The sequence below is a fragment of the Diorhabda sublineata genome, chromosome 5, assembly GCF_026230105.1.
Source record: "Diorhabda sublineata isolate icDioSubl1.1 chromosome 5, icDioSubl1.1, whole genome shotgun sequence".
Taxonomy (NCBI): domain Eukaryota; kingdom Metazoa; phylum Arthropoda; class Insecta; order Coleoptera; family Chrysomelidae; genus Diorhabda; species Diorhabda sublineata.
In genome coordinates, this window is record NC_079478.1 from 66,476 (window position 1) to 92,746 (window position 26,271).

Below are 26,271 nucleotides of genomic sequence, written 5' to 3' on the forward strand. Positions count from 1 at the left end.
CCTACTCCTTTTATTTCCTAATAAATATCTATTAAAAGAAGCTCTAGAACAGAGAGTGAAAAATGGTTTATTGACAAAAGCTTGTAAAAACTAAAAAACAAACATAAAAATAACTAAATAAAGATACTAATAAAATAAAATTTCAATAATGAATGAATAACAAAATTATATGTAAAAGTAATAATTAGTATAGAAAAATTAAACTAGTATGCAGCATGCCTGGAATTAAATTTTATTATTATTAGAATAAAAATTTTCCAGTAAATATGTCCTCAAATTATTTCGAAATGCAGGAAAAAATGATAATGATTTGATTTTAATTGGCAAGTGATTGTGCATTTTTTGCATTGTAAAATATTTAGCCCTTAACTAATTCTAAACGTAGAGTAGGTAGGTAAGCTAAGAACCCTCTTTTGTAGTTTGAAGATTTGCGAGTAGAAGCCTTGGACTCAGAAAAATCTGGTAAGTACTATAATTTTTTCCTATATTTCTATATTTAAAAATAATAGCGATTTTAATATTTTTGAATTGTATCTAATATTTCTGTATTTAGTAGGAAAACGTGAAATTGAGGTAGAGTTAGAATGAGGATGTTGATAAATCGATTGAAAGCGTTCGAACCAGTATTAAACAACACAAATTCAACATCAAACTCCAACTTGAATTATACAAAAAAGATGTGACACATGAGATCAGAGACTTTAGCAATTAGCGAATTAATTCTGTTTTTTCTAATGCAGGGAATATAAAAGTGTTAAAAAAATGACAATTTCATTTTTCAGTTGATTTTTATAAGCCATAAATAAGTACAAAAATAAAAATTAAAAATTATATCATAGATATAAAATATAATGTATATATATATAATAGATAAAATATTATGTCATAATAAATAAAACTTGGGTCAAAATTCCCAACTTTCCATCCATCTCAGTCCATGCATGGTAGAATTCACTTCATTGGATGATGGTCCTACCATTCCATAAGCAAGAGGAGCAAATAGATAAAAACTGTAAATTATTGTCGACAGAACTAGTCCTAGAAGTATTTCATACACTATTTTAGATTTGTTTGGTGAAAAATAGCTTGGAATTTCTTCTAGCAAGTAATCAATTAATATGCCTAAAACAAGAAAAATTTTAAAATTATTTAACTAAATTTTATATTCACTACATTTCTTAACAAATATTTCCACTGTTGCGAGGGTTGGTGCTACTTAAGTTTTTAGATAGACAAATAAAAACAAATATAATTAGTTTTTTAAATAATTTTTAAAAGATAAAAATTGACGTTTCAGTCTTTATCAATTTAGTCAAAAATGTTAAGAAACCTTTTTTGTATAGTATTAAATATCCTTTAAAAATAAGTAACTATTGATATTTCTGGTAGTTACAAAAATCGAAATGTAAAATTAAAAAAATAAATCAATGTTTAAGGCACGATTACAAGGAAACGGCTTGTTTTACTTTAATTTACTAAGAAAGCTTTTTTCTAGGAGATTTAATTTCCTATTAGAACACGCATCGCTAAAATTCTTCAGTTTGATAATTGACGAGTATTGAGTAAAAAATTCGATTACTGTTAAAAACTCAATAGTCGTTACGATAAACCCATTAATAATATTATTAAGAAATCAAACTTTAACGATAATTTTTTCATGAATGATATTTTCACAGTATCGTTGGAAAAAAATAGTCGTTTTTTGTGGTTGAGTCTAGTGTACCTTCATGGTAGCGATAAAAGAGAACGAGCCTACAGAAGTCGTGAAGAAAGATTCACGTGATGTTGCATCAAAGAATACGAGTAGGTTCTTGGATGGTTTGTAAGCAAAAACCGAGTTGGTTTTTATTGAAACTGGTAGTGTGGAGTGGAGGGATTAACGGCGAAGAAGAAATTTTAGTTGTACTAATTTGTCCAAAAGACATGGCATGGGAAAAAGTAATCAAGTTCACAAGTCCTTAAAACTATTAGTTAAAGTTTATCATATATTTAGTAAAAAAACCAATATCCATATTTCAATATTATTATTTAAATTATTTACCTGTTATCATGGAACTAAATAAAAGAGCTGGAAAATAATGATGGAAATAGAGTACACGGCCCATTGCCCAAAACGGTATATAATGTAACAACCATCCTAAAAATAACCAAGCACAAGCCGACAAATTCTTCTTATAGGAATCTAAAATGATACATATTTGCATAAAAAATAAAGGAATAAAGATGAAAAATCAGTAAACTTTCTCCTCTGTTCGGTTCAGGATCATAAAACAGGTTAGTTTAGCGTTTCTGAGATCATAGAATCCATTTATCCAATTAATAGAACTGTTTACTTCCGGTTCGGTTTTTTGAACTGGATTTATTAACAAACAAAAGGTTATTTAGGATGGCCTATATTTGGGATATGTGGGATTGGCTTGTGAGAAAGTTTACTTAACTTTTATTTACATTCAAATGGGGGACTGTCTTATGGATGTGTGTGCGTGTATGTGTGTGTCATGCCAAGAGAGAGCTAATATTTAGTGAGAGGGGAAGTTAAGGTCAATCGAAGAAATGCATCGATCGATGCATAGTCGAAGCTGCAAAATGGCGACTGTAGAATACCCGATTTATTAAGGTACACTGGAAAACAATCATGATTCAATTGTAGACGCGTTATAGTTGTTGTGTATCTTTTACTATGATCTAAATTTGTCAATCTGGGCTGGGCGTGAATGACTATTGTACTTGCTCAACACTCTCTTCACTAACTCGTCCTGTACTCTTTCATTTACTAAGTAAAATGATGATACTATCTGTGGATGTTCTTATAGGCCGGAGAATCACTACGGAACTTAATACGAAACGAACGTTGCACAGTAACTATAGAATCTGTCTCTGCAAGCCGTAAAAAAATTTCTGATGTTGTCATTTTCGCTACGGCGCTTTCTGAGGAATGGCGGCGGTAATATTGCACTTTAAACCCACTCTTTGTTTTTGAATTTGTTTTGTTTAAAGCATGTGGTTGGGTGAAAGTTGGATCCGTTTTATTACAATAATTAATTCCTACATTTATTCTTATTATCAATTAAAGCTGAAGAAATATTTTCATGATACTGTTCCTGTTACTTACCGCTTGAAGAATTTACATATCCTCTTTGTACTTTGATAGCATGGACACCAAAAGCTAATAAGAATATTATAATAAATATCAAATTCCCCCACCATATTACAGGATTTCCAAGCAGATATATTCTAAATTGAGTTCCGGAAAAAAATTGTCCCTAAAAAGGAATAAATAAAATTATTACTTATATTTAATATTTTTATATATATATATATATATATATATATATATATATATATATATATATATATATATATATATATATATAGACCATACTCTATAATTGATCGGCCATTGCCAAGGACGTGATGTAATTTCTCCTTCTTTCGGTTTTAAACCAGCATTTCCTTGAAACATTACGGCGTGAGATTCAAGAAATCGTTCCAAAAAACTAGGGGCGTATACTTCAAAATTAACATTCGGTACTAAAAAAAAGAGACATTAATCAATGGCGATATTTCATATTTAATATTATACACAAATTACAAAAAAATTAGAACCTTTATTTGACGAAAAAAATTTTGAAAGGGAAGATTTTCTTATAATGTTACATTGTAGATTGTTTAAGCGAATAGTCACTTTTGGGAAAACTTTATGGATGCACATCAATGAGGTGCAGAGTCATGCACAAAATACCTCTTGGTCATTGATTACAGCAAATCATTCGACAACATCAAACACGACAGAGATAGATAACCGAATAAAGCACCTCCTCTATTACAACAAATCAGCCAATATTAGAATGGGGAGTGAACTAACGGAAGAAATAATAGGGCTGCATATTATCCCCTCTACGCAGAACAAGAAAGGTTTTAGAAAACAGCAAGATTGGACCTTCTGTAAACAGTGAAATATGCAATAAAATTCATATTCCTTACACGAGCTCACAATAAACTAACAATAAAAAAGTGAACGCTGGTAATATTAGGAACATATATAAATTATCAATGGGATCACTCTGTGAAAATAAAAATTCCCATCAAGGCTAGAACATCATCTTTCAAAATTAAAAGCAACATAAATTTTCATATAAAAATCAATAATTTTTATTGTTATTTCTAGATAAAAAAAGTGAATGCCTGTCGTTTTGATTTAGCTCAGTGCTTAATCCAAGTTTAATTCTTGAAGACATATTGGCACAAAACATTCTTTTTATTTCGCCCAAGTTGCTCCAAACAGCAAAATGAATTATGGATTCATTGATATAAAGGAAACGCCACCAATTCATGACTTTCCGAACTGTTTTTAGTTTTCTGGTGTAATCGCCTCTTCTGAACATTTTGTTCAAAAGCATTATCAGTGTTTGTACAGCCATATTTATATAATATCGATTCAAATAACTTATCATAATAAGAAATAGAATAATATCTTTACATGCTTCAAAAATGTTTTCTTCAACGTTCCAAATTCCATTTTGATCTCTCAAATTTGGATTACAAGTGACTTCTTGCTGTTCATAACCCCATTTCGGCAGTTGTTTGCCGGTGGTAGTTAAAATACAGGATTGTAGATAGTGTATGAATTTCAATTTACTAGTTACTGCTGTAACATCTGCTCCGACTTTCTCTCCAATAACCATTATTCGCCATACATCATTGGCATCTCCTGTTCCATTTTCTCCGTATCCGGTAACCTGAAATAAATACAATAATCCATTTTAGACCCATAATATGTTTGCAATAATTTATTATTTGTAGCAAAGATTGCTATAGCTACAGTGAAAACTGAAAGACATAAATAAGTAGTCCATAAAATAGCATTTGTCCATAGGTAGGTCACGCAAATAGCTGTAATAGTCATGTGGTTATGCAATATGGATCTATCTAGAACTATTTGTCAGTGAATGGCACTATCTGTTGAGTTTGGTATTTTTACATTTAGAACTTTTTCAACTGATACCATAAAATAGAAAGTCCATAAAATAAAATTAGGTTTACAGGAGGTCATTCCAATAACTGTAACAAAAGGATTCTAAGTGGACTATACTACTGAGCACTCAAACAACCTGTTAACATCAGTGAATCTAACTAATAAAGAATCGAAGGACCCCCGGATCGATCCTGATTAAAAGAATGAAAAATTTAGATGGTTGTCACTCATTCATGATTCTTTGTTATAACTGGCAGCATCTGTTATGTGAGCTTGGTATGTATATGTATGCATATTTAGATTTGGGGTCTCGTATACCTATTGTGTTCCCTTTCTTACTACGATACTGGAGAACCCTGTGTTTACAGCTAAACCATTAATCCACCCCAGAAAACTAATCCAGTACCTTTAATACCCCTTTAATTATACAATATGTCTTTACCTGAAAATATTTTTTAGTAATTGGAGCTTGTTCTTTATGTGAATGTAGATTTCTTCGAGTAGGAATATGTTCTAGACGAACCAAATCACCATTTTTTACTATTTCAATTCCATCATATGATTCAGAGTTGAATTTTTTTATTAACCATTTGTTGTTATCATCTTTATGAGTGTATGTTGTGATCTAGGAAAAAATAATTGAGGTTAGTTGATATTATAAAGAAAAATTGATATAAAATTAATTTGAAAAATATAATTTCATCCATAGAATACATTTTTTCGAAATGATTACTAAGCAAAAGATGTAAATGAAGTTAAATCATGTAATAAAAATAATCATACATAATTTATGTAGAATGGACAATTTTCATATAAAAAAATAATTTCTAAACTTACATATCAAATTGAAATCTTAAAATGATTTTACAAAATATTAAAATGGTACTATATAGTCCAGGGATGGGGAAACTATGGCCCGCAAAGCGTTGAAATCCGGCCCGCGACCAACAAAAAATCAAGTACAGCTTTCTTATTATCAGAAATTACATTATTATCAATTGGCAGTAATAACAGTGCACGTCGCACATAAAACAACAGATGCGAACGCGGACGGGGATATGAGCGAAAACCGAAAATGAAGCTCGAGTAGGTGCTCGAGTTGAAGCAACTATTTCTGAACACCAGCAAATTGGAATTTTATATGTCCTCATCTAGGACACAATACCCACATATAGTTGCCCACGCCCAGAAAATAATGGCTATGTTTGGTACAAGCTATTTGTGCAGACATAAGTTTCCAATAATGAAACGTTGATTTAATATACTTTTGATCTATTGATTGATACAATTATATGACCGCCATTGAGTCGAAACATCAAGGATATTATCCATAAAAAAAGCCATCAAAATTTAGTAAAAGTATATAAAACTATTGTGGTACGAAAATTTTTAATTCATCATTTATAAATTTCGATCAATTTTCAGAAAAATATATTTAGTATACTTGAAACAGTTATTTTTGTGTTGAATACCTTTGTAAAGATTATCTCTTGAGTGTGTAAAAATTTTATTTTGGAAATTAATAGAAAAATAAATTCAAACATCTTCACCTGTTGTTGCCTGGCTCCAATTCCTTCGGGATATAAATGAAAATGCGAATGTAAATATCCCCCACCGGTACGATGATTTTTAATTGTAATTATCGCTCCATAAGCTACTTGATGTGGCATACTGGCATTATGCAAACTGTTACCTAATAAAAAACATTTTTAACAAAATAATAATTCTACTAGAAGACATTTGGCATATAACTTCATTCTACGATATTTGAACACTAATTTTTACTTACCTATTAATTGAGACTGAAAAGCGGAACTATAAAATCCATCTCCATTGCCACTAAAATTTACAAGAAATATCAAAAATTATCATCAAATAAAAGCGCTATCATGTCTTAAGAAAATTGTTACAAAACTACACTGTTGTTTATCAAAGATTGAAGAAAAAATAAATTCCTCACAGATGGCGAAGATCTCTAATAATGCTTATTCAATGAAATCAACCTATAAAAAACTCTAGAAATTTTATCACAATCTTAAGAATACCCGGCAGCTCCATAGTAAGTTGTCAGCAGTCAATGCTTCTTTATGGCACCTGCAATGAGTCTAAATCGCATTGGTTGCTATTTACCAAATGAGAACTTGAAGTCATTGGTTTCGACCTGCTATTGAACCGCTACTCTCAGTACATATTCCAACACATTTTTGGCATGTAAATATCGAAAATATCTGGGCCTATAGTAGATTCCCCCATTTCTATGCAGAATAAAATATCTTCAACATACTCTTCCATTCGAAAATTTTTGTCTATCATATAGTTACGTGATGCACAACAAATAAAAATAATATTGATATTTATAGTTCAAAATTTTGATATTCATATATTGAAGAACATATATAGATAGGAATATAATAATCATAAAACTACAGTCTGTAATATTGTATATTTAGATTTTTGTTTCATCGATATAATATCCTTTTGCTTTCATTTTTTCGATCCACAATTTTGAAAATCTCTGTAGAGGTATTTGATAAATGACAAAAAAACGTACCTTCTGTTCAAGACTCGTAAATGGATGTAGAAAAATGTAATATACAGTAGTACCGGTAGTACAATTAAACATAGAGCTCTGGCCAATAGATTCTTCAATGTGTGACTCTGAAATTATTGAAAAAATTCTCGTTTAATAAAAGTTGAAATATTAAAATACAAATTTTAACGTCGACAAATACCAAATCATTAAAATATATTACATTAGGAAGTGAAACTTCTTTAGTTGCAACTAAAAGAGTATGTAACTAAAGAACTATTATCATTACTGAAGATTTCTTTAGAGAGCTCATTTAAGGAATACTTCTTTAGTTGAAACTACTTTAGTATCTTTGAATACTCTTTTAGTTTTAGTTTCAATCAGCATTCATAACCTGAAAACCGTGGTTTGTGTTGGGTAGGTTTAAAAAAAGTGTTACTAATTAATTCTAACAATAATAGCCGCTTAAATAACTATGTTCCACAAATCAATTAATGAGATTTTAAATGATAACCTGGGCATGAAAACTCAACTAGTGGTAAACAACTTCGAAATGGCCCCTTAAAACTCAGTCATAATTAAAAAAAATGCGCTAACGACTATAAAATTGAAGATTTTGCTTATAGTTTTACTTATTATTGTGGTTTCGAATACCCGGAATTTTTGCCAGAAGTATAATATCAAAACGTCCTACTATTTAATGCACTGTCGTACAAATGTGAATAATTTTTAGCTCAAGACTTCAAACATTTTATCAAACAAATCGTAAATTTCGTTAATATCACCTTATTTCGTGAAATATTTTTATATGAAAATTATTTATCAACACAAATATAATGGCTCTTATTATCTATTTTCGATAAAAAGATTATTGAAGTTTGTATACTGGTCGCTAAATGTCACAGTACCCTGTATAAGTTTAAGTTTTTTTTTTGAAAAAAACAATAATAAGTGTTAATTAAATTGATATTATATTATAAATATGTAAATTTTATTGTACGTTTCTTAAATTGTTGCTTGATGCCTAAACAGACAAGGCCATATGAAAAAAGCACACTAAAAAAGTCAATGTCAAGTCCAAATGATATAACCAACACAACTTAACCTAACTCGCACAAAGAAAATGTACCCGAAAAGATAGTGGAAACAATTTAAATTCAACATGTTATCAAAGTTAATTACACGAAATTATATCAGATATACAAGAATTTTCGAAAGTAAACTTCAAAATAGTTTATCGGCATTCAATTCCAGCTATACAAATCCCACATTTAAGGAAACACCATCTGATAATAAATCCTTAACTGCAAAATTAGTCAACAATTCACCAAAAACAGTTCAGCCATATTTAAAACTAGTGAGGTTTGATAGACCTATAGGCACGTTGTTATTATTTTGGCCATGCAGTTGGAGTATTGCTTCAGCAGCAGTTCCAGGTTCTATACCAGACCTGTCCATGTTAGCATTATTCGCAACAGGAGCTTTAGTTATGAGAGGAGCTGGTTGCACAATAAATGATATGTGGGATAAAGATATTGATGGAAAAGTCGCAAGAACCAAAGATAGGCCTTTAGTGAATGGTGATATATCTATGAAGCAAGCATTTGTGTTTCTTGCCGGACAACTAAGTGTAGGTTTAGCTATTTTATTACAATTAAATTGGCCTAGTGTATTTCTCGGTGCTAGTTCGTTAGCTTTAGTAGTTACTTATCCTCTTATGAAAAGAGTTACATATTGGCCACAGTTAGTTTTAGGATTGACTTTTAACTGGGGTGCTCTGCTAGGTTACAGTGCAATACATGGATATGTTGACGTACCAATATGTGTACCTTTATACTTAGCTGGTGTGTGCTGGACTATTATTTATGATACTATTTACGCCCATCAAGATAAATCAGACGACTTACGATTAGGGATTAAATCCACTGCACTTAAATTTAATGATTATACAAAAATATGGTTGAGTGGATTTGCATCAACGATGATAGGAAGTCTCATACTATCTGGAATTATGAATTCGCAAACTTGGCCATATTACACTGCTGTGAGCTTAGTATCTTTACACATTGCAAATCAAATCATTTCATTAAAAGTTAATGATGCTAGCGACTGCTCTAGAAAATTTGTTTCTAATTCTACTGTAGGTTTTATTATATTTTGTGGCATTACTTTGGGGATATTATTGAAGAAAGAGAAACCTAAAGAAAATAAGGAAAAGAAATATCTGTTACCATTAAATTTACAATGAGTGTGAAAACAATTAATGTTTTATTTATTTTTTTTATTATTATTTTGTTTTAATTCATCTAATATTTCCAAGTCAAAATAATGTGTCATTGAAGAAAATTAAAAACTAATAATTGTTTTAATGAAATAAATAATAAATTATTGTCTATGTTTCATTAAAAACTGATTTATTAGTAGAGATAAGGAAAATGAAAATTTATTGTATTTCTTTCTTGCCATATGTTTTAGGATAGCTGAAGTTACCCAAATAAAGAAACTGCTTAGTATGCATCTTATATCTTTTTATGTATATAGTATATTGTGTAACTAGTGCAGAAAATATTCTGCTGATGTAAGGTTTAATATGATTAACCATGACTATTATATACAGTACCTATTATACATCTGTTTATTCGACCTTAATAATATCCTAAATCCAGTAATCATTGCTGTCAAATGTTTTGTTGATTCAACTATAATATGGTATTGTTTTGCTACAACAAATTACTCCTAATGATAGATTGGATTGATAAATTAGGTTTCCAGTTCACCACATTTATTCACAATTGATTTTTAATTTTAGATTATTAGAAATAAAATGTTTCTTATCATAGCTAGAAATTTTATCAAATTACAGAGAAAAATAATTCAAATTATTTTTGAAATTATATTATCATAAATCTTTTCAATTGATTAAATTATTTAATAATTCTCTCTTTTGTAGACTTATTAAATTACCTCCCCGTTGGCAAAATTATAGACAAATGGAGCACTCCAAAAGTAGGAAACTTGCAAAACTGTTGAGTTTATTATAATTTATTATGATGATCTATTGAAAACTTGAACGGATAATTGGGACATAAGATGGGTGAAGTTTTTACAATGATGCTCCAGAAAATATTTCCAATACTATATATTAGTTTAGAAACTTTCTATGGCTCTGTTCAATGCTTCTTCACCTTGGCTTGTGATTTTATTACAATCCTGATTAGTAATCATTTTTTACTCTTATTTTTTATTCCTTTCTTCACTCTCTTTTTAGTCTACATTCTTTCTATATTATGGTGTCTAGTTTGCCAGTTTATTCTGTAACCTTTTTAGACACATCAAAAACAGAACTAAATAAATTTTCCATTACCTCACTTTTTTCTTTTAATATATAATTTAGAGAACACTTTCAGTTGTTGATCTTTTGAATAATCAAAGCATCTATCTCTGTAAATTATTATTTTCATTGTTCATTGGCGTATAGCTTCCCAGTGGAGTGAAGGACCTAGTAGCTTTGGTAAAATGATAAGATCACTATATGTAGTTTTGTGGGTTCCATCCAAATTTTGATGACGAGGGCTATCCATTTTTTCTGTTTCAGTCTATTTCTGTAGCATCTTTCCATATTAAGTTCATCTATTACAGTTCTTTTCCATATTCGTACAGATCTCTTGTTGTATAATAATAAAATGATTGTATAGTTATGTTTGTTGCTGGTTGCCATAATGTATGACCTATCCTGCTCCTTTTTCACTTTGTAATCCTTATGTCTATTTTCTGTTTTTTACTTATGTTCCAAAGGTGGCAATTATTTATCCTGTTTGACCAACATATTTTGAATGTGAATAGATAAATGAGTAGGATTCACAGCAGCATGGCGACATAGCGACAATTGTCGCCAAATCATTAAGAAATGTCGCCAAAATCATACACATCGACGACAAATTTGTCGCCCAAAATATTTTTAAAAAAACCTATGTTTTATATTTACTGTGCTGTTTTTGCATAAAAGAATTTATATATGCCGTAAAAATATGTATAAAAGTGTGTGTAGCATGCATATGTTAATTTTTTTACTTTTGTCTACCACGTTATATTTTTGTACTACTAAATCATAACGTAGGTGGTCCTTTTGGACCACTAAATTTTCATTGCTGGTGTGAACTCTATGGAACATCTATTTTATATTTTCAAGTTTTCAGCTTAACCTTCATTGAAATAGTATGACAAATATTTTACTTACCACAGATTTGCTCAAGTCTCCAAGAATATTCCAAAGATCAGAAACAGTCATTAAACCTACTAGTAACACCACAAATAGTCCTACAAATTTGACGGAAATACAACAAGCTAACATAGTTCCAGTGAATATTAGCCAGAACCACCATTTCAATGAAAATTCTTTTGTTTTGCTGGAAGATACTTTTACTGCTCCCATAAAACTGCCCATCATGAAACATAATAGTAGCGGATCCAGTAAAATGTACTGGGAAAGCGTAATAAGACCAACATCTGTAAAAAATTATTAATAAAATAACTGTAATAATGAAATTAATAAACTACTCATAAATTTGTGTATTTAAAAAAGCACTAAACACAGTGTCACACACACTTAAATTTGCAAATATAATAAGTTTTAATAATTGATAATTGTTGCTTCACTATATGAGAAAGATTTTGAGAACAAATATTTTTCTATGAGGTATCATACAATAAATATGGGAAAACATATTACTTTTGCTTACCAAAAAGGATGAGCAATGAAGAAAAAAAAGCTGCAGATATGTTATCAGTCATTCCCTCTATTGCTACAAATGTCATTGGTACAATAGAAGCTCCAAGAGCACTGCAAAACTATAATCAAACAACTCATCTTGAATCTTAACATATTTCATAGATTAAAAGTAATACAATGTTAGATTAACCCTTTAAACGGAAAATCTGTCTGTCAAACAGATATAATTATCAGATTTAGTACTAGTCTCGCTAAAGACTGAGTAAAGAGGAAGGGTTTCGCATGTGCATCTGCAAAAAGGAAATTTTTGCACTTTTTAGCTCTGAACTTTTTAAATTTACAACTTACGACAAAAAATCATATTAATATAATTGTAGTCAAAGCGATTTGCCACAAATTAAATCTATACAAATTTTTCATATAATGAATAGTTCGCGAGATATAACAAAAAAGGTCTATACCCTTTTTCTAAAATGGCGGCCGGGTGACAAGGGTTGCAACCCCACAAACTTGGAGTTAAGCTCCAACTGACCCCTATTGATATTCATATTATTACATTTTCAGTTTGTTTATGGTAAACAACATATTACCAGATGACTTGACATTTGGCTTCTATCATTGAGATTATTCTTTCCTTATCAAACATTCTGAAGTTGAACCCCTACATCATAATGAGCTTTTAAAAAGGTTTATCTAAGATGTGTCAATGGTCAATAAAATCTATCATTAGTTGAGTTCTAAGAACATGTGTATTGTTAGTTATTATTCTCATCAATCCCACTATCCCCTAACAACATTCAACCAGTGATGACAAAGCTTCTGTACTTGAAGCTCAAAGTTAAAAACTGTTTTAATTGTTTCCAAAAAAAGCTTTTTTTTTGATATCTTGTGCTTATTCAATTGTAACGATTTAAAATGAACTGCTGAATAATATTTTCATTCTTCAAGTCTTCTGTATCTGATTTAAAAATTTTCCATTTTCAGAAATTTTTCAATTTTCTAGCGTTCCCACTGTTTGAAAGGTTAACAACTAATTTGCAATCACCATCTATATTGAAAATATATTTGCCAACTTTATTATAAGATTTGAATTTTTTTAAATGGCAGTAATAACACAAAATCAATTTTGCTGTAAGAAATTAGCTACAACATAAAAAGTCATGTTCCGTCTGAAGTGTTAACTATTTTATCTACTTTATTAGCTTATTGGAAGCATTATAATTGACGAAAACTTGAGATTTTATAAATAATGATTGGTGTTACTTACAACTCTCATCCCTAAATATGACGTATTTTCATACTTATCACCAGGCTTATCAAAAGCAAATTTTCCATCATAGCCAGTTAAATAACCAGAAAGACCAATCAACATCTAAAAACAAATAATAACCTACCCTCAGCCGAATTATAAGTAACTTTTGGTAATATTTACACCTAAAGGCGAAGTTCTGTAAAACTCATTTTTTAATTTGAAACAGAAAAAAAATGACTTTTATCATATTGAGCCCTAACTAAAATTGATAAACTTTCCCCTAGGACCAAATTTTTTTTATATTCTCAGACCCTATATGGAATCTTTTCATTATATTTCTTTGGAGGTACACCCTACTTGCAGTATGGAAAAACTGAATTTTATTTGCTTTTCTATTCTTTGAATGATGATTCATGTTTTTATGTGAAGTATACAAAAATGTATGATGTGTTTTGGAATGTAAAGACAGTACAAATTGAAAATTTTAACCAAATATTATTTGAATCATGTTGAAGGAAACAAAAAAATATAAAAAGTGTTTGTTTTACAATCGAGTTGAAAATCATGAAAAAAATCAAATGGAATAAGTGTTTCAAAGACCCAGGGCAGTCCAACCGAATAGTGAAATATTTAAATATGGGTTATGGAGGAGTAGGTTTGAAATAAACTACCTCTGATCTGGGCTGTGGGGAAAGTTCAGTTGTGGACCTATTGACCTAACTGAGGCTCAACGTGTTAAATGATCATATGTAAAATATGATCAATTTTTAGTACCCATACTTTGAAAATATGCTTCTATAAAATCTATGTAGCATACCTTTCCTAATGGTGGATGAACATCAAAAAAGAAAGTTCTGTTAATATACCAACTTCCCATTTTGCCAAAATGGGTTTCATCCCAACTAAAATAGTTAATTACCAATTACATTTCATAGATGTGAAAACTACAATATACATACATATTTGTAATACTTACCAAATATGATCTGGCTCACTAATTTTATAAAATCGTGTAAAAATACTGAGAATATATAGTATTCCAAAAATTGACCACCATGTCCTAAAATATTACAACTAGAGTGGCTAATTATGTTAAAGATATCTTATAACTACCTTGTCGATGTATCATATATTTTTTGGGCCATCTTTATAGCCAATATTTTTCATTTGATATTTCAATTTTACAATATGTATGTACATAAATGTAACGTGTATATATGCGGACGTGCATGGAAGTTCCGTTATTTACGGGAAGATATTTAGCAGTTGATAAACAGAGGTTATTTCGCTCATCTCAATTTTTATATAACTTTGGTAGTTTCAAACGTTAATAAAACCTTGTTCCTGCTTAATCTCAAGCTATTTGTTGTGAAAATCAAATTGAAGGTTAATATCGCTATCAAATCTTCTTTCTCATATATTTTAATACATAGGCATACTTCATTTATTTGTTTTGGGATTATTTATATCTTTTTGAAAATCGTGGCATAGATCACAGAATAATATCCAGGTGTAGCATTTTGGTTTTGTGATTTCCCATGGATTTTTATACGGCGTCATCTATTTGGCTCTCTATAAGATGTAAGTATTTACTAACAGTTACTGTAAAACTACTTTAGAAACTAATATAACTTCATATAGATGGCACTCTCGTCTAAACCAATGAAATGGTTTGGAATGTCTCTGTTGATAGTTCTTACTTATTTTATTTACCACTACTTGTAAAATGTCCGGTGCGATGTATATTTTAACCCTTTTTATACCTTATTAATTATCTCGATAACTATTATAATATTTTTATATCTGCTATTGTGTTAGAAATAATCAACTAGTTTTATTGTTAAAGATTTAATTCTAGTGTTGTGGTTTTTGTAGAAGTGTACTACTCGGTAACGGAATTTGTTGATTGATGCCGTGGCCATTCCTGTTTTGTTAATTTATTATTACAATTAGCAAGATTATCTGCAGCCTTCCTAATTAATAATTATCCATATTGTAACGCTTATCAAAATGGTGAGTAGGAAATAAATTACTTTAATCAAGACCAACCAAATGTCAAATAGGTTAGTAAGTCTAAATGTTATCAGTACATATTTTTTATAGGATCCAAAGAATAAAATTATAGGAAACGGCGAAAATGATGTAGAGGTGAGTATTTCATATTTTTAATTAAATAAGTAGGAAACGCGTTACATTACGAGTTGTTAGTTTACATTAAATGCTATTTTTAGACCAGGAATCTGTTGAAATAACTTTGCATTTTTAATAGGAATTTAAGTATTTTTTGTGCTCATATTAACATTTCAATGGTTCATACATAACAATAATAATATTGTAATGGAAATCTATTATCTACTTGTTTGGAATGAGCATCGCATTTTTGTTATGGCTTGCAAATTTATCAGAACCTACTTGTAAAGTGTATTATGTTGGTTGTTTTGTTAATATTGTTTTCATTTTCTTATATAAATAATCCATTTAAGTCATGTATGCTTTTATATTCGGGAGTATTTTTGATAATTATAATTGAATCTTTGATACATTATTTCCTTAACAATGTGATAAATTTCTACACTTCAACTTTGAGTTAAATCCTTATTTTTTATTGTAAAAGTTTATTTTTGTCAAATCTTATTGGTGATAATCTAATTGACATAAATGATAACAAGTTATACTGAGTGTTTGAACCTACAGCATAAATTGGAGAAATTTTTTTATAAATTATAGTGAATAATAATAATCTATTTTCTATATGAACGTATTTTTAGAAGAACATTCTTGACAGGAATTATAATCAAACATACTTTGGAATTTTAATTAATAAACTGGGTTAAAGCGAAATGAAATAAATTAATTATTTCGGTTACTGCACATATTTATAAAAAATCACAAAACACTAGAAATTTAAATTGTAAATTCACATTCTTAAATCAGTTTTATATAAATTCTCCATTCAAAAATGTTATCAACTTGCAGAAATAAAAATATGATTACATAAATTTTATATACTCAGATTTTTAGTTGGTATTCATTAAAAACACTTCAAATATTTTCAGTGGCAACATTGTTTTGCTTAAAACACCTCAGCAAATTGTTTTATAATTATAACAGGTCATTATCACAATATTAGTTTGAAATTAGATATCTTCAATTCTGCAAAATGATTAGATTAACGGCAATGCATAAACTGATTGCTTAAAGAGATAAAACCTAAACACAAGTAACTCGCCTACTCCATGAGTAGATTTTCTTATGGAAATTGGATTTTGGCCAGTTTTTCTGAAATTTGGCACAATGATAGTTTGAAGTGTCTTATCGATTCAAATACCCATAAAGCAGCTTTCCTAAAATCAAAATTTATATTAAATATAAAATGTGCTATCAATTGAACTCAAGTCAACGCAATAATAAATAATAGTAAAAAAATCTTTATAGAAACAAAAATGGAAGATGCTCAAATAACTTGATATTTAGAATTTGATAAATAAGTGAGAAATTATAAATAAAGATAAGGAAATTCATATATTATTCATACATACACAGACAACTGAAACTAAATGAAAGCTTGCGAAATAGTTTTCTGAATTATTACCTACCTGATGGGTTTTCTAATCCGGTGGAAAGTCCATTCAACAATGCTTCTCTTGAGGATTGTATGAAAGAGTCCTCCCAAATCTCCCATGCAGATCGTGAATATAACAGTAATAGGATAATGGATAGTGGACCTACCCTCACTCCGCTTCCACAATCATTTAGAACATTCTTTACACTCACACGGGCCCCAACGCGAAAGACGACCTCCTGCCAACTTAAGAGTCTACATTTGAAGCTGAGTAAAAAAAAGATAATTGTTTATTACAGTCGCTACAGGATGGGTTTCGTGAATATCGTCCAAAATCGGCTATTGTGCTAGAAAACATCAATGCCGTGCGTAAACTGATATTGCAAGATCGTTATGTACCATACCGTGAGATTGGTGCATACTTAAGCACTAGTTCGCAAACATTTAATATTGCAGCAAAATCAATCGCGGTTATTCAAAAGACGTTTATAGGATCGTGACAGGCGGCGAATCATGGATCTATCCATATGAAACAGAAACTAAACAATAATCTACTGTATGGTTCTTTCGAGAATAGCCAAATCCAATAATGTTTTGTCAGAATAAATAGACATATCGCCAACATTCCGTTAGAGCAACGTAGAACGGTCAATTCCAAATTATACATCAGCATTTGTTCATCAGAAGTATTCGAAAAAATACGGGAAACCAATCGTAGAAGACGAATCATTCTCCACCATGACAATGCGTATCACACCTATGGTCAAACAAAAACGTTTTTGGAACAGTCAAAACATCGAATTGATCGGTCATCCGCCATATAGTCCTTGTTTGGCATCCAATGATTTCTTCTTATTCATACAGATGAAAAATAAATTGCAATGTCAACGTTTTTCTACACCTAAAGAAGCGGTTGATGCGTTCAAATCATATGTTGGTAATTGGTTCAAACGCATTCAAAAATGTATTGTAATGGAGAATATTTTGAAAAACAATAAAGCCATATCCAATTATAAATATTTGTTTTCATTTGTCTATCTCAAAACTTAAATAGTAACTCTTATAGTAGAGATCGAACGACCACTCAGTCAAGTGGTTTTGAAACATGTCGCAAATTGAGTTTCGCGCTGTTTTTGACTAAAGAAGGATTAATACCAACACAAATCAAAAACTGGAAGCTGTTTACGGTGACTTGTGTCCTTCATTTTCAATAATTAACATTCGGTCTAAGTTATTTTAGCTAGACTCGAGAATCATGAGGAGATTACCCACTTGCGGGTCATCTCCTAAGTTTTGTGATGATGACTACACCCTAACACATTCAATGAGCATTTAAATATGACAACGCAACGTCGTGTAGAATGTTGTTAACGATTTTTAGAGCTTTGTCGCGAGAATCAAGAAAGTGTAATCCCTTCAGTTGTAACACATGATGAATCTATGATCTTTTACTATGATCCGACATCCAAAAGATATTCAATGGAGTGGTATCGGAAAAGAGAGCCCGTGTCTAAAAAAACAAAGGTCGCGAAAACACTATATATTCCTGATCTAGTCCAGTCCGACTATTTTTTGTTCGCAAAGCCGAATAACAAGTTAATGGGTAAAAGATTTAATAGCGATGATGAAATTGAACGGGCGGTGTACGAATATTTTGACTCTAAAGATGCATCATATTTTTATAGTGACAGAAGCTTTAGTCAGACGTTCTGAAAAATGTGTGGAAATAAAAGGAGAATGTATTGAAAAATAATGACACTTTTTTTTTTATTTTTCACCTTTCTTTCTATGTTCGGCTAAGAATTCTTGTGTATATTGAAGTTATAATAAGCATGAATCAATGTTATTATCAGAGGTAATAATTTAGAGGTGTTAAAACATCAAATATTCATTGACTGGCCTATATAAAAACGCCACTATCCCATGGAAATATTTTGTTTTATATTTAGTAGGCTAGTACCTATTTACGCTGTGACTTAGTGCATCTATTTTAAGATTTTGTTTACTATTGGCGATGAGATCCACAAACCACAATTTTTGAAATTGATAGTTTTTATTATTTTATAATGTCATTAAGTAGCATATTTCGTAGGCGAAAATCAGTAGATGTGGCATTGGTAATAATACCTAAAGAATGTGCATGCGGCCTGTGTAGTTATAGTTGGTGTTTTTTCAGTCTAAAACCGTTTCTGTTCCTCCCCAGAGTCCTATTAATAAGAACAAAATGACGGCAGGAGCAATTACAAATTCAAGAAAAGAGAAGAGACAGTCCAGATTCAACATTCCCAAAAACCAAGAGTTGGATGTTTTGCCGCCGTTAAAAGGTACGTAGAATTTTGAATGATTAAGTCGACAACTGTTTATATATGTATGTATCGGATTTCAAAATAAATCGTACTGAATTGTTCTCACTACGCCACAATGAGTTATTTATATCAAATTTATTATACAACTTGTTTACTTTACAAATCTATTATATTTCTGATTTACTGAAAGTCGTAAAATTTCAAACAATTCATACTATTTCTATATATTTAGGATGACCTAGAAATTCATTAAACTTTCATCAATTCATCAACAAACGGAATAAAATTTTATCGCGAAAAACATTTTAAGATACACAATCGGTCAAAAGTTTTTGCCCATATCATAATCTATTCATCAAATTTCAAAATAATAGACTTTAATAAATTTCTCTTTCATATTGTCAATCGAAGATCAAAACGGTGTGTTACAAACCAAAAATAATAGTGTCTGTTATTTGTTTACTTTATACGAGCGCTTTGCTCATTATTTCTTCGGTGTTTATGATCGTAGTTTAATCGCAGTTCGCCTTTTAAGACACAAGTACGTGCTGTTGATTGCACCGAAACATGTTTTTGTGAAATTCGTATACGAATTGTTTTCAGATTCAGATTTGGTAGTTTTAAAATGTGTAAAACCAAGGAAATATCGATTGAAACTCGTGCCTTAATCGCGAGTCTTCATAGTATAGGCAAAAGTAACCGTACCATTGCCGCCGTATTATTAATATCTCGACGTACTGTGGACTACAACGTGAAAAAATATGCATCCATGATGACGATTGAAAAATCACAAACTCTAAAGATTAATTTATTGTATTGATCAGTAAACGTGATCGACAATTCACGGTATAGCAATTCAGATCAATGAATCTAGAGATCTGCCTCTTAGGCCAAATTTTACAATTGAAATTTAAACCTCAAAAGTCACTTTAAACCACAGGAAGTTAGAAAAGCGTTGGAATGATTGTATTGCTCTTGAAGGAGATCACATTGACGAATAAAATCTATTTTTAGCAAATTTTTTTTTAGCCACGTGACTTATAGAGTGATGTATTATTTTTCGTTATCCTTGAATTATTTTGTTCAAAATAAAAAAAAAATAGCTACGTATGAGAATGTCAAGATGACGTTTTTTTTTACAACTTTGTAGCCCTTCCTTTTCTTTACGCTGCTTTCAAATTGTCAGATTAGTGGAATATACACTTTTGAGCATGTTATTGACTCACCCTACCTTAATCTGATGCGCTCGAGAATTTCTGGTGATCAATTTTTTTCACTAATATGATCCTTTACTTAACCGTGTACAAGATATCTCCTAATATAGATAAACTGAAAAATGAAAAGTAATGATTAATTTAAATAAAATAACCGACGAGAAAATAAATGCCACTGTTCTAAAAGTTACAAAAGTTTCAACTCTGTTACAACCCTGTTATTTTTTTCCCCATAATGATGAATAAACAATTGTGGATAAATATTTGCATCGACTAGCATCTTCCGAAATGAAATAAAAAATTATCTGTTCTGTTTTAATGATATGCTAATAGCTGTTAAACATTTTAATCATTATATATTTTTGAAATTAGGTCAAATATTTATTTTCATATTTTTTGATAGTTAAAAAAACTCGGTTATCACTTTTTTACGACCTTGACTCTTGCATAAACTTCTGAATTATCATATCACCCATTGCCGTTATTATTGCGAAAGAAAAAAGTTATTGACACGAATATTTTTTGTTTTTGTTAGTTAATCCTTACTTTCTGAATAAATCGGAATTGTTTATTCGATTTCCCGTCGCGACTGTTTATTGATTTTTATTTCTGTTTGTTTAATTTCCACGGAAATAAACGTGTACCATGGAACAAAACGTCACCACGTCAATACCTCATTATCTCACAATATTATTTATAACTGAATTAGATTGGATCGCGATAAAGAACTTGTCCTACATTAATAGAGCATTAAAATAAATTTTAGGTACTTATACCAAAAAAAAAGCTCACATACAAATCAATCATGACGTAGAGATTTCAAATATCGAGATAAATTATAGTTCAAAAAAATTAAAAAAGGGTTTACCAATAATAAAACTGAAAAATAAAATTTGTGTAATATTTGTATAAGAATAAAATTACTGAAGAAACATTTTTGAACTAAATTTGCGATTTGTATATCCAATAGATCTAAATCTGATTCCCAATCCGAGGACTGGCCGAATAATTTTTTCAGTTAAGGATTGTTCATAAATTACGTAACGCTGAAAAATCAAAATTTCATGGCCTGTCTGCCTGTCTGTAACGCTACCGTAACAATCGTACTCTACCCTGTCTGTCTAGGATAACGTAACAATATTGCAAGCTAAATAAATTATCTAATGTCATATTATATGACTGTTGAGATATAATGATAGTTTTTGTTTTATTAAATAATAAGTAAATTTTAGAATATGGATTATTAAACGTGATTTTGGCGTATCTTAAGTTATACACTCATTTTAGATTAATCAGTAAAAGTATTTTCCAACCACTCCTCAAGATTTCTGGAACAGAATGTTTCTCACGTTTATAATATTATTATTTATTATATTCAGATTTTCTATATCAATGTTCTCTTCGTCCACCCACTCGACGTGTCTGATTCTGCTTTTTTCTCTATTAATATTTATTTGCCTAGTCTTGCAATAACTTAAATGGCTTGACTCTTTCTGATAACGACACAGATGAACCATGTATGCTTTGCTTATGAATTTTGAGATTTTTTTTTTGTAGCGAATTACAAGCCACACTTGTTGGGAAGAGCTTGCCTCCTACACAGTTTAACAGGTGAAATTTTCTGTGCTCCTGATACGCATGTACGATACCAACATGTCGTTATTTCGTTTAACATCCCCCGACTAAATCCATATTGCCGGCATACATTTGAACGTTGTTGCCACATTTCAAAAAACATTTCGAGTCGAATTCTGCACTAAATCTACACTCAACAATATTGAAAAAATTTCTATAATTGTTCTTGTTCTTCGATGACTATGACTGACTCTTACAACCTTCTTAATGGAGAACTACCAACTTACGAGGATATATTGAAAAATTCTTAGCCTACTATAAATAGAACTAAACAAAATTTCAATGTCAAAATATTTTATTACTCAACATATTCTCCTCTTCTTTTCCAATTTGTCTCTACAAAGGAAACGAAGTGTGAATTTGGGTATACATCTGACATCAATTCATGTGTTGTATGTCACAACAATGCGGCGCAAAAATGTATGCAGGGAAACGGATAATGAAACGATGTAAATGATTGCGTCATGCGTTGTGCATTGATGTTCAGTCTGTACGTCTGATTACAAATTGATGACATTATTGTGATTTTGTTGAAGGCTACGGCGTTCTATTCACATATAGATTCTTAATCCAAACAACGTCTCCTTTGTTTACCTTTCTTTTTGGTAATGATGTGATTCATAATGATGAAAACGACACATTTTATCTTTAATTCTAATTCAGCCATTTGGTAGTACTGAAAACACAAAAATAAATAAAACACAGAGCAAGAAAGACCAAACTTGGATATCTCATCCAACTTCCAAGGTATTTCGCTCTCTCCTTTTGTTCCAGAATATATCCGTTTAATATTACAGTTGGACTGGCTCCTCCCCGCTGGGTATATGTAACACGCACATATTTATTTTCATTTACTGTTATTCTCTAAGTTTTTAGCCACCAGAAAATAGAGTCTAAGTTTGTCTGCAATATGTGAGAGGCCATAGCTGGGTCTTGGTGAGATACTAGCACAGCAGTGTTATCTGCATATATTGCGGTAGTTACGGTTGTTGTGTGTAGTAATATCAACTGTGTACGTAAGATAGAGGATCGGACCAAGTGCACTTCCCTGTGGAACTTCTGTTTCTGTTCTGCAGGTAGGATTTTAGGATTTTGAAAAGGTTGTGCGGGAGGTTTATACTCATTTTGTATAATAGTGCCAGACTTGTCGAATGCCTGGGCGGTATCTAAAAAGGCAGCCGAATGATATGGCGGTGTGCGCAGCACAGTTACACTATATTTTTCTGCTATATCTTCCACAGCGTATTTCATAAAACGATGTTTGTGTAAATTTGCTATAGCCAATAGTTCTTTTTTTATCAAATTATGTATCTTCAAATTCAATACTTTTGATGGTTAACCAGTCAATAATTTCTTGTTTTCTCCAAGATGAAGTTGGAGTCTTCTTTATGCGTCGAGAATGATAACTTGCGTTATCCATAACTACTACTGAATCAGCCGGAAGATATTTCATCATTTCACCAAAATAGTCTTCATCGGAACATCAGTTTCTTGTACAGTAAATTTCGGGTAATCGTATTTTGTGCAATCGTGTATATTTAAAATAATAAGTTTTTCATTCGCTAATAGTGGAGAATTATTGGAACATCTTTTCGTTGGTGTCAATGTCGCCATTTTATTACTAATCTTATAATACTGTGAACACTATTTACGGCTCAACAAGATATACTGATGCGTTAAACTAATCAAATATACTTATAAAGGTCTAAAAATTTTGGGTAAGGCACCATTGCCCTTACGGCGCATGGTTAAGCCGATTTTATATATATTTAATGTCATACGTAGACGTGTTATATGTCAGACATTTTCCATCGCACAATTGGGCAACGTTGCGTCTTCGTAACCCTGTCTTCTTGTGAGGTTTGGCTATTTCCCCGTTTTCCCGTTCAGTCTTTGCAGTCGAAACAAATCCCCTTTAGTGTTTTAGTGACAATGAAAATTATTTCATCGGCGCTGTGTAAATCAAAGTGAATTTATATTCCCGGGAGTGCCGGAGAGTGGCGTTGTGTTCGATACAGACAAACATCATTGATAATAATTTGTGTCGAATATGGTTCATTCAACTTACGCCCAAGGTCATGTTATGGGAGGTCGGGATAATAGTCCTTTAGGTATTCCGAAATCGCCTTCTTTCCATAGCGGATTAGATCTTGTAGCTTCTGCGAGTATAGATTCTCTAAAAGCTGCTTATGATTTACAACAAAACACCGGCTTTCCATGTAAAATATCTTTCTGGGGAAGTACGATGACCGGAAAAACGGCGATTGGACCGATTGATGTGGCGGATAAGATTTTTATTAAAAATTCGTTAGCGATACGTAGTATGCAATCTTTGGGACGCCTTCCTGTGTTGAAAGGTGAATTATTTTTTTTGAAGTTAGATCCGAATGACTAAATATCTATATTTAGCGAAATTCAGTGTGTCTACAACTTTTGTTTCTATTCTCGGTGGTTGAATACTACGAATTATACAAGATGGTTCATTAATATTTGTAAACATTTCAACTGTGGAATTTTGAGTTCAAAAATTTGAAATTTAACCTAAATTATATCAATTTTATTTGATAACTTCATTCATCAGATTCATATGTAAAAATTTTTTTTAAATATGCTCATATATATACAGGGTGATTACTGTTATAAAAATCAGAGCCTCCTTTGTGATTTGAGATATCAATTTGAAAATTTGCGGAATTGTAGCCATCATCAATCTTCACATTTTAATACTATTCAAAATTTTACAAAAACTTGCATATTTTTTTAATTAAACACCCTCTATTTTATTGCATATTTGGAATCAGTTTGACTTCCCTATCACTGTTCTATTAGAGCAACGTAGAACGGTCAATTCTTGAGTGGCCCCCAATGATTTCTTCTTATTCCCGCAGATCAAAAATAAATTTCGAGGTCTACGTTTGTCTACACCTAGAGAAGCTGTTGATGCGCTCAAATCATACGTTTGGGAAACACCTCAATCGAAATGGAAAAAATGCGTAGACAATTGTTTTGAAAAACATGGAGAATATTTTGAAAAACAATAAAGCCATATCCAATTATAAATATTTGTATTTATCTGTCTCAAAACTTAAGTAGTACAATTAAACGCCTCGAAAAATCGGTAGTTTCGTTCGCAATAAAATAAATGTATTGATTTTCTACGATCTTATATTTAATGTAGTCGTCATTAACTTGATAAATTATAGTTGAGAATCTTTCATTTATATATTTGAGGGAATTTTAAATATAACCATCAAATTCTTTACAAGGATTCACAGACTAGAATTCTGTTTAATCAAAGCACGTTCGCAAGTTTGACACCAAACTTTTTGGAACATTGCCCAATGTTTCTGCAATTTGTGACTTTCGGGATGGTATATTACATTGTGCAAAATACTATGAAAATATGAGGGTCAGGGTCGTGGAACTCAGCATATTATACTGATGTGTATACGGTGTGGAAAAGCCAAACTCGCTTGTAAATAACTAGGACAAAAAAACATCAATATCCATGTAGGAGATATTCAAAATGCTCACGGCGATTTTATTTACCAACATGATAATTGCCGCACCGCCCGCGTAATTCAACAATAGTTTCGATAAAACAATATTGAGACTTTACCGTGGCCGCCAAAGAGTCCTGGTAAAAATCCCAATAAACATTTATGGGGGTGGTTGGTAAAAAAATTAACAAAAGAAATCAAGAACTATGGGAAGCTATTGAAATAGTGAGGAAAAACCTTAATTTAAATGGAAATATTTGTCGGAATTTAATTCACTTCATGCCAAGAATATAAGAAAAAGTGATTGAAAAGGCTTAGAGACGTTGCTTGTTCCATGTAATAAATGTATCTAATTAAGAGGAGAATATGTTGAGTGATTAAATATTTTGACATTGAAATTTTGTTTGGTTCTATTTATAGTAGGCTAAAAATTTTTCATTATATCCTCGTGTATATGGTTGAGCTCTATTGGTACAGTTGAAGTGTATATTATTGTAATCCTCCACTTTTTTGCCCACTTGTCTATGTTTTGAATTGATAACTGTAGTTTTTCTGTCGCTTCTCTGCG

At 30.8% G+C, this 26,271-nt stretch overlaps 3 protein-coding genes across 9 annotated transcripts in view; 2 read left to right on the forward strand and 1 right to left on the reverse strand.

The window, feature by feature from the left end:
• Positions 1–787: 787 nt before the first annotated feature.
• On the reverse strand, positions 788–14,929 carry LOC130444332 (protein O-mannosyl-transferase 2). Of its 2 annotated transcripts, XM_056779417.1 has the most exons (15): positions 14,600–14,929; positions 14,463–14,546; positions 14,304–14,388; positions 13,502–13,606; positions 12,245–12,353; positions 11,743–12,011; positions 7,527–7,633; positions 6,765–6,814; positions 6,526–6,668; positions 5,418–5,600; positions 4,481–4,739; positions 3,383–3,531; positions 3,113–3,263; positions 2,042–2,182; positions 788–1,122 (listed from the first exon to the last, which is right to left on the reverse strand). In XM_056779417.1, exons 1-15 carry the CDS (start codon positions 14,629–14,631, stop codon positions 905–907), a joined length of 2,085 nt encoding a protein of 694 aa, XP_056635395.1. In that variant the 5' UTR covers positions 14,632–14,929; the 3' UTR covers positions 788–904. The 2 variants fall into 2 exon arrangements, with proteins under 2 accessions (XP_056635395.1, XP_056635396.1); XM_056779418.1 differs by lacking the exon at positions 14,304–14,388 and having other exon boundaries at positions 14,600–14,634.
• On the forward strand, positions 8,553–10,443 carry LOC130444333 (4-hydroxybenzoate polyprenyltransferase, mitochondrial). Its single transcript, XM_056779420.1, has one exon. It carries the CDS (start codon positions 8,668–8,670, stop codon positions 9,751–9,753), a length of 1,086 nt encoding a protein of 361 aa, XP_056635398.1. The 5' UTR covers positions 8,553–8,667; the 3' UTR covers positions 9,754–10,443.
• A 203-nt stretch (positions 14,930–15,132) lies between the features above and the next one.
• LOC130443732 (serine/threonine-protein phosphatase 2A 56 kDa regulatory subunit gamma isoform-like) overlaps positions 15,133–26,271 on the forward strand; it is a 29,165-nt gene continuing 18,026 nt past the window's right edge. Inside the window, exons 1-3 of one of the 6 annotated variants that reach the window (XM_056778500.1) lie at positions 15,133–15,499; positions 15,590–15,634; positions 19,225–19,372. In XM_056778500.1, the coding sequence (XP_056634478.1) occupies positions 15,497–15,499; positions 15,590–15,634; positions 19,225–19,372 (196 nt within the window). In that variant the 5' untranslated portion in view covers positions 15,133–15,496. Of the gene's footprint in view, positions 15,500–15,589; positions 15,635–19,224; positions 19,373–24,025; positions 24,561–26,271 lie in introns of those variants that run through there. The other 5 variants (XM_056778502.1, XM_056778503.1, XM_056778505.1 and 2 more) reach the window with 5 other exon arrangements.

Excerpts from the sequence above, each read along its gene's own strand:
- LOC130444333 (XM_056779420.1), top strand. The coding sequence starts at position 8,668 with ATGTTATCAAAGTTAATTACACGAAATTATATCAGATATACAAGAATT.
- LOC130444332 (XM_056779417.1), bottom strand. The coding sequence starts at position 14,631 with ATGGCCCAAAAAATATATGATACATCGACAAG. Across the intron at positions 13,607-14,303 it reads TTCATCCACCATTAGGAAAG|ATGTTGATTGGTCTTTCTGG; the intron begins GTATGCTACATA and ends ATTTGTTTTTAG. Across the intron at positions 6,669-6,764 it reads TTTTCAGTCTCAATTAATAG|GTAACAGTTTGCATAATGCC; the intron begins GTAAGTAAAAAT and ends GTTTTTTATTAG.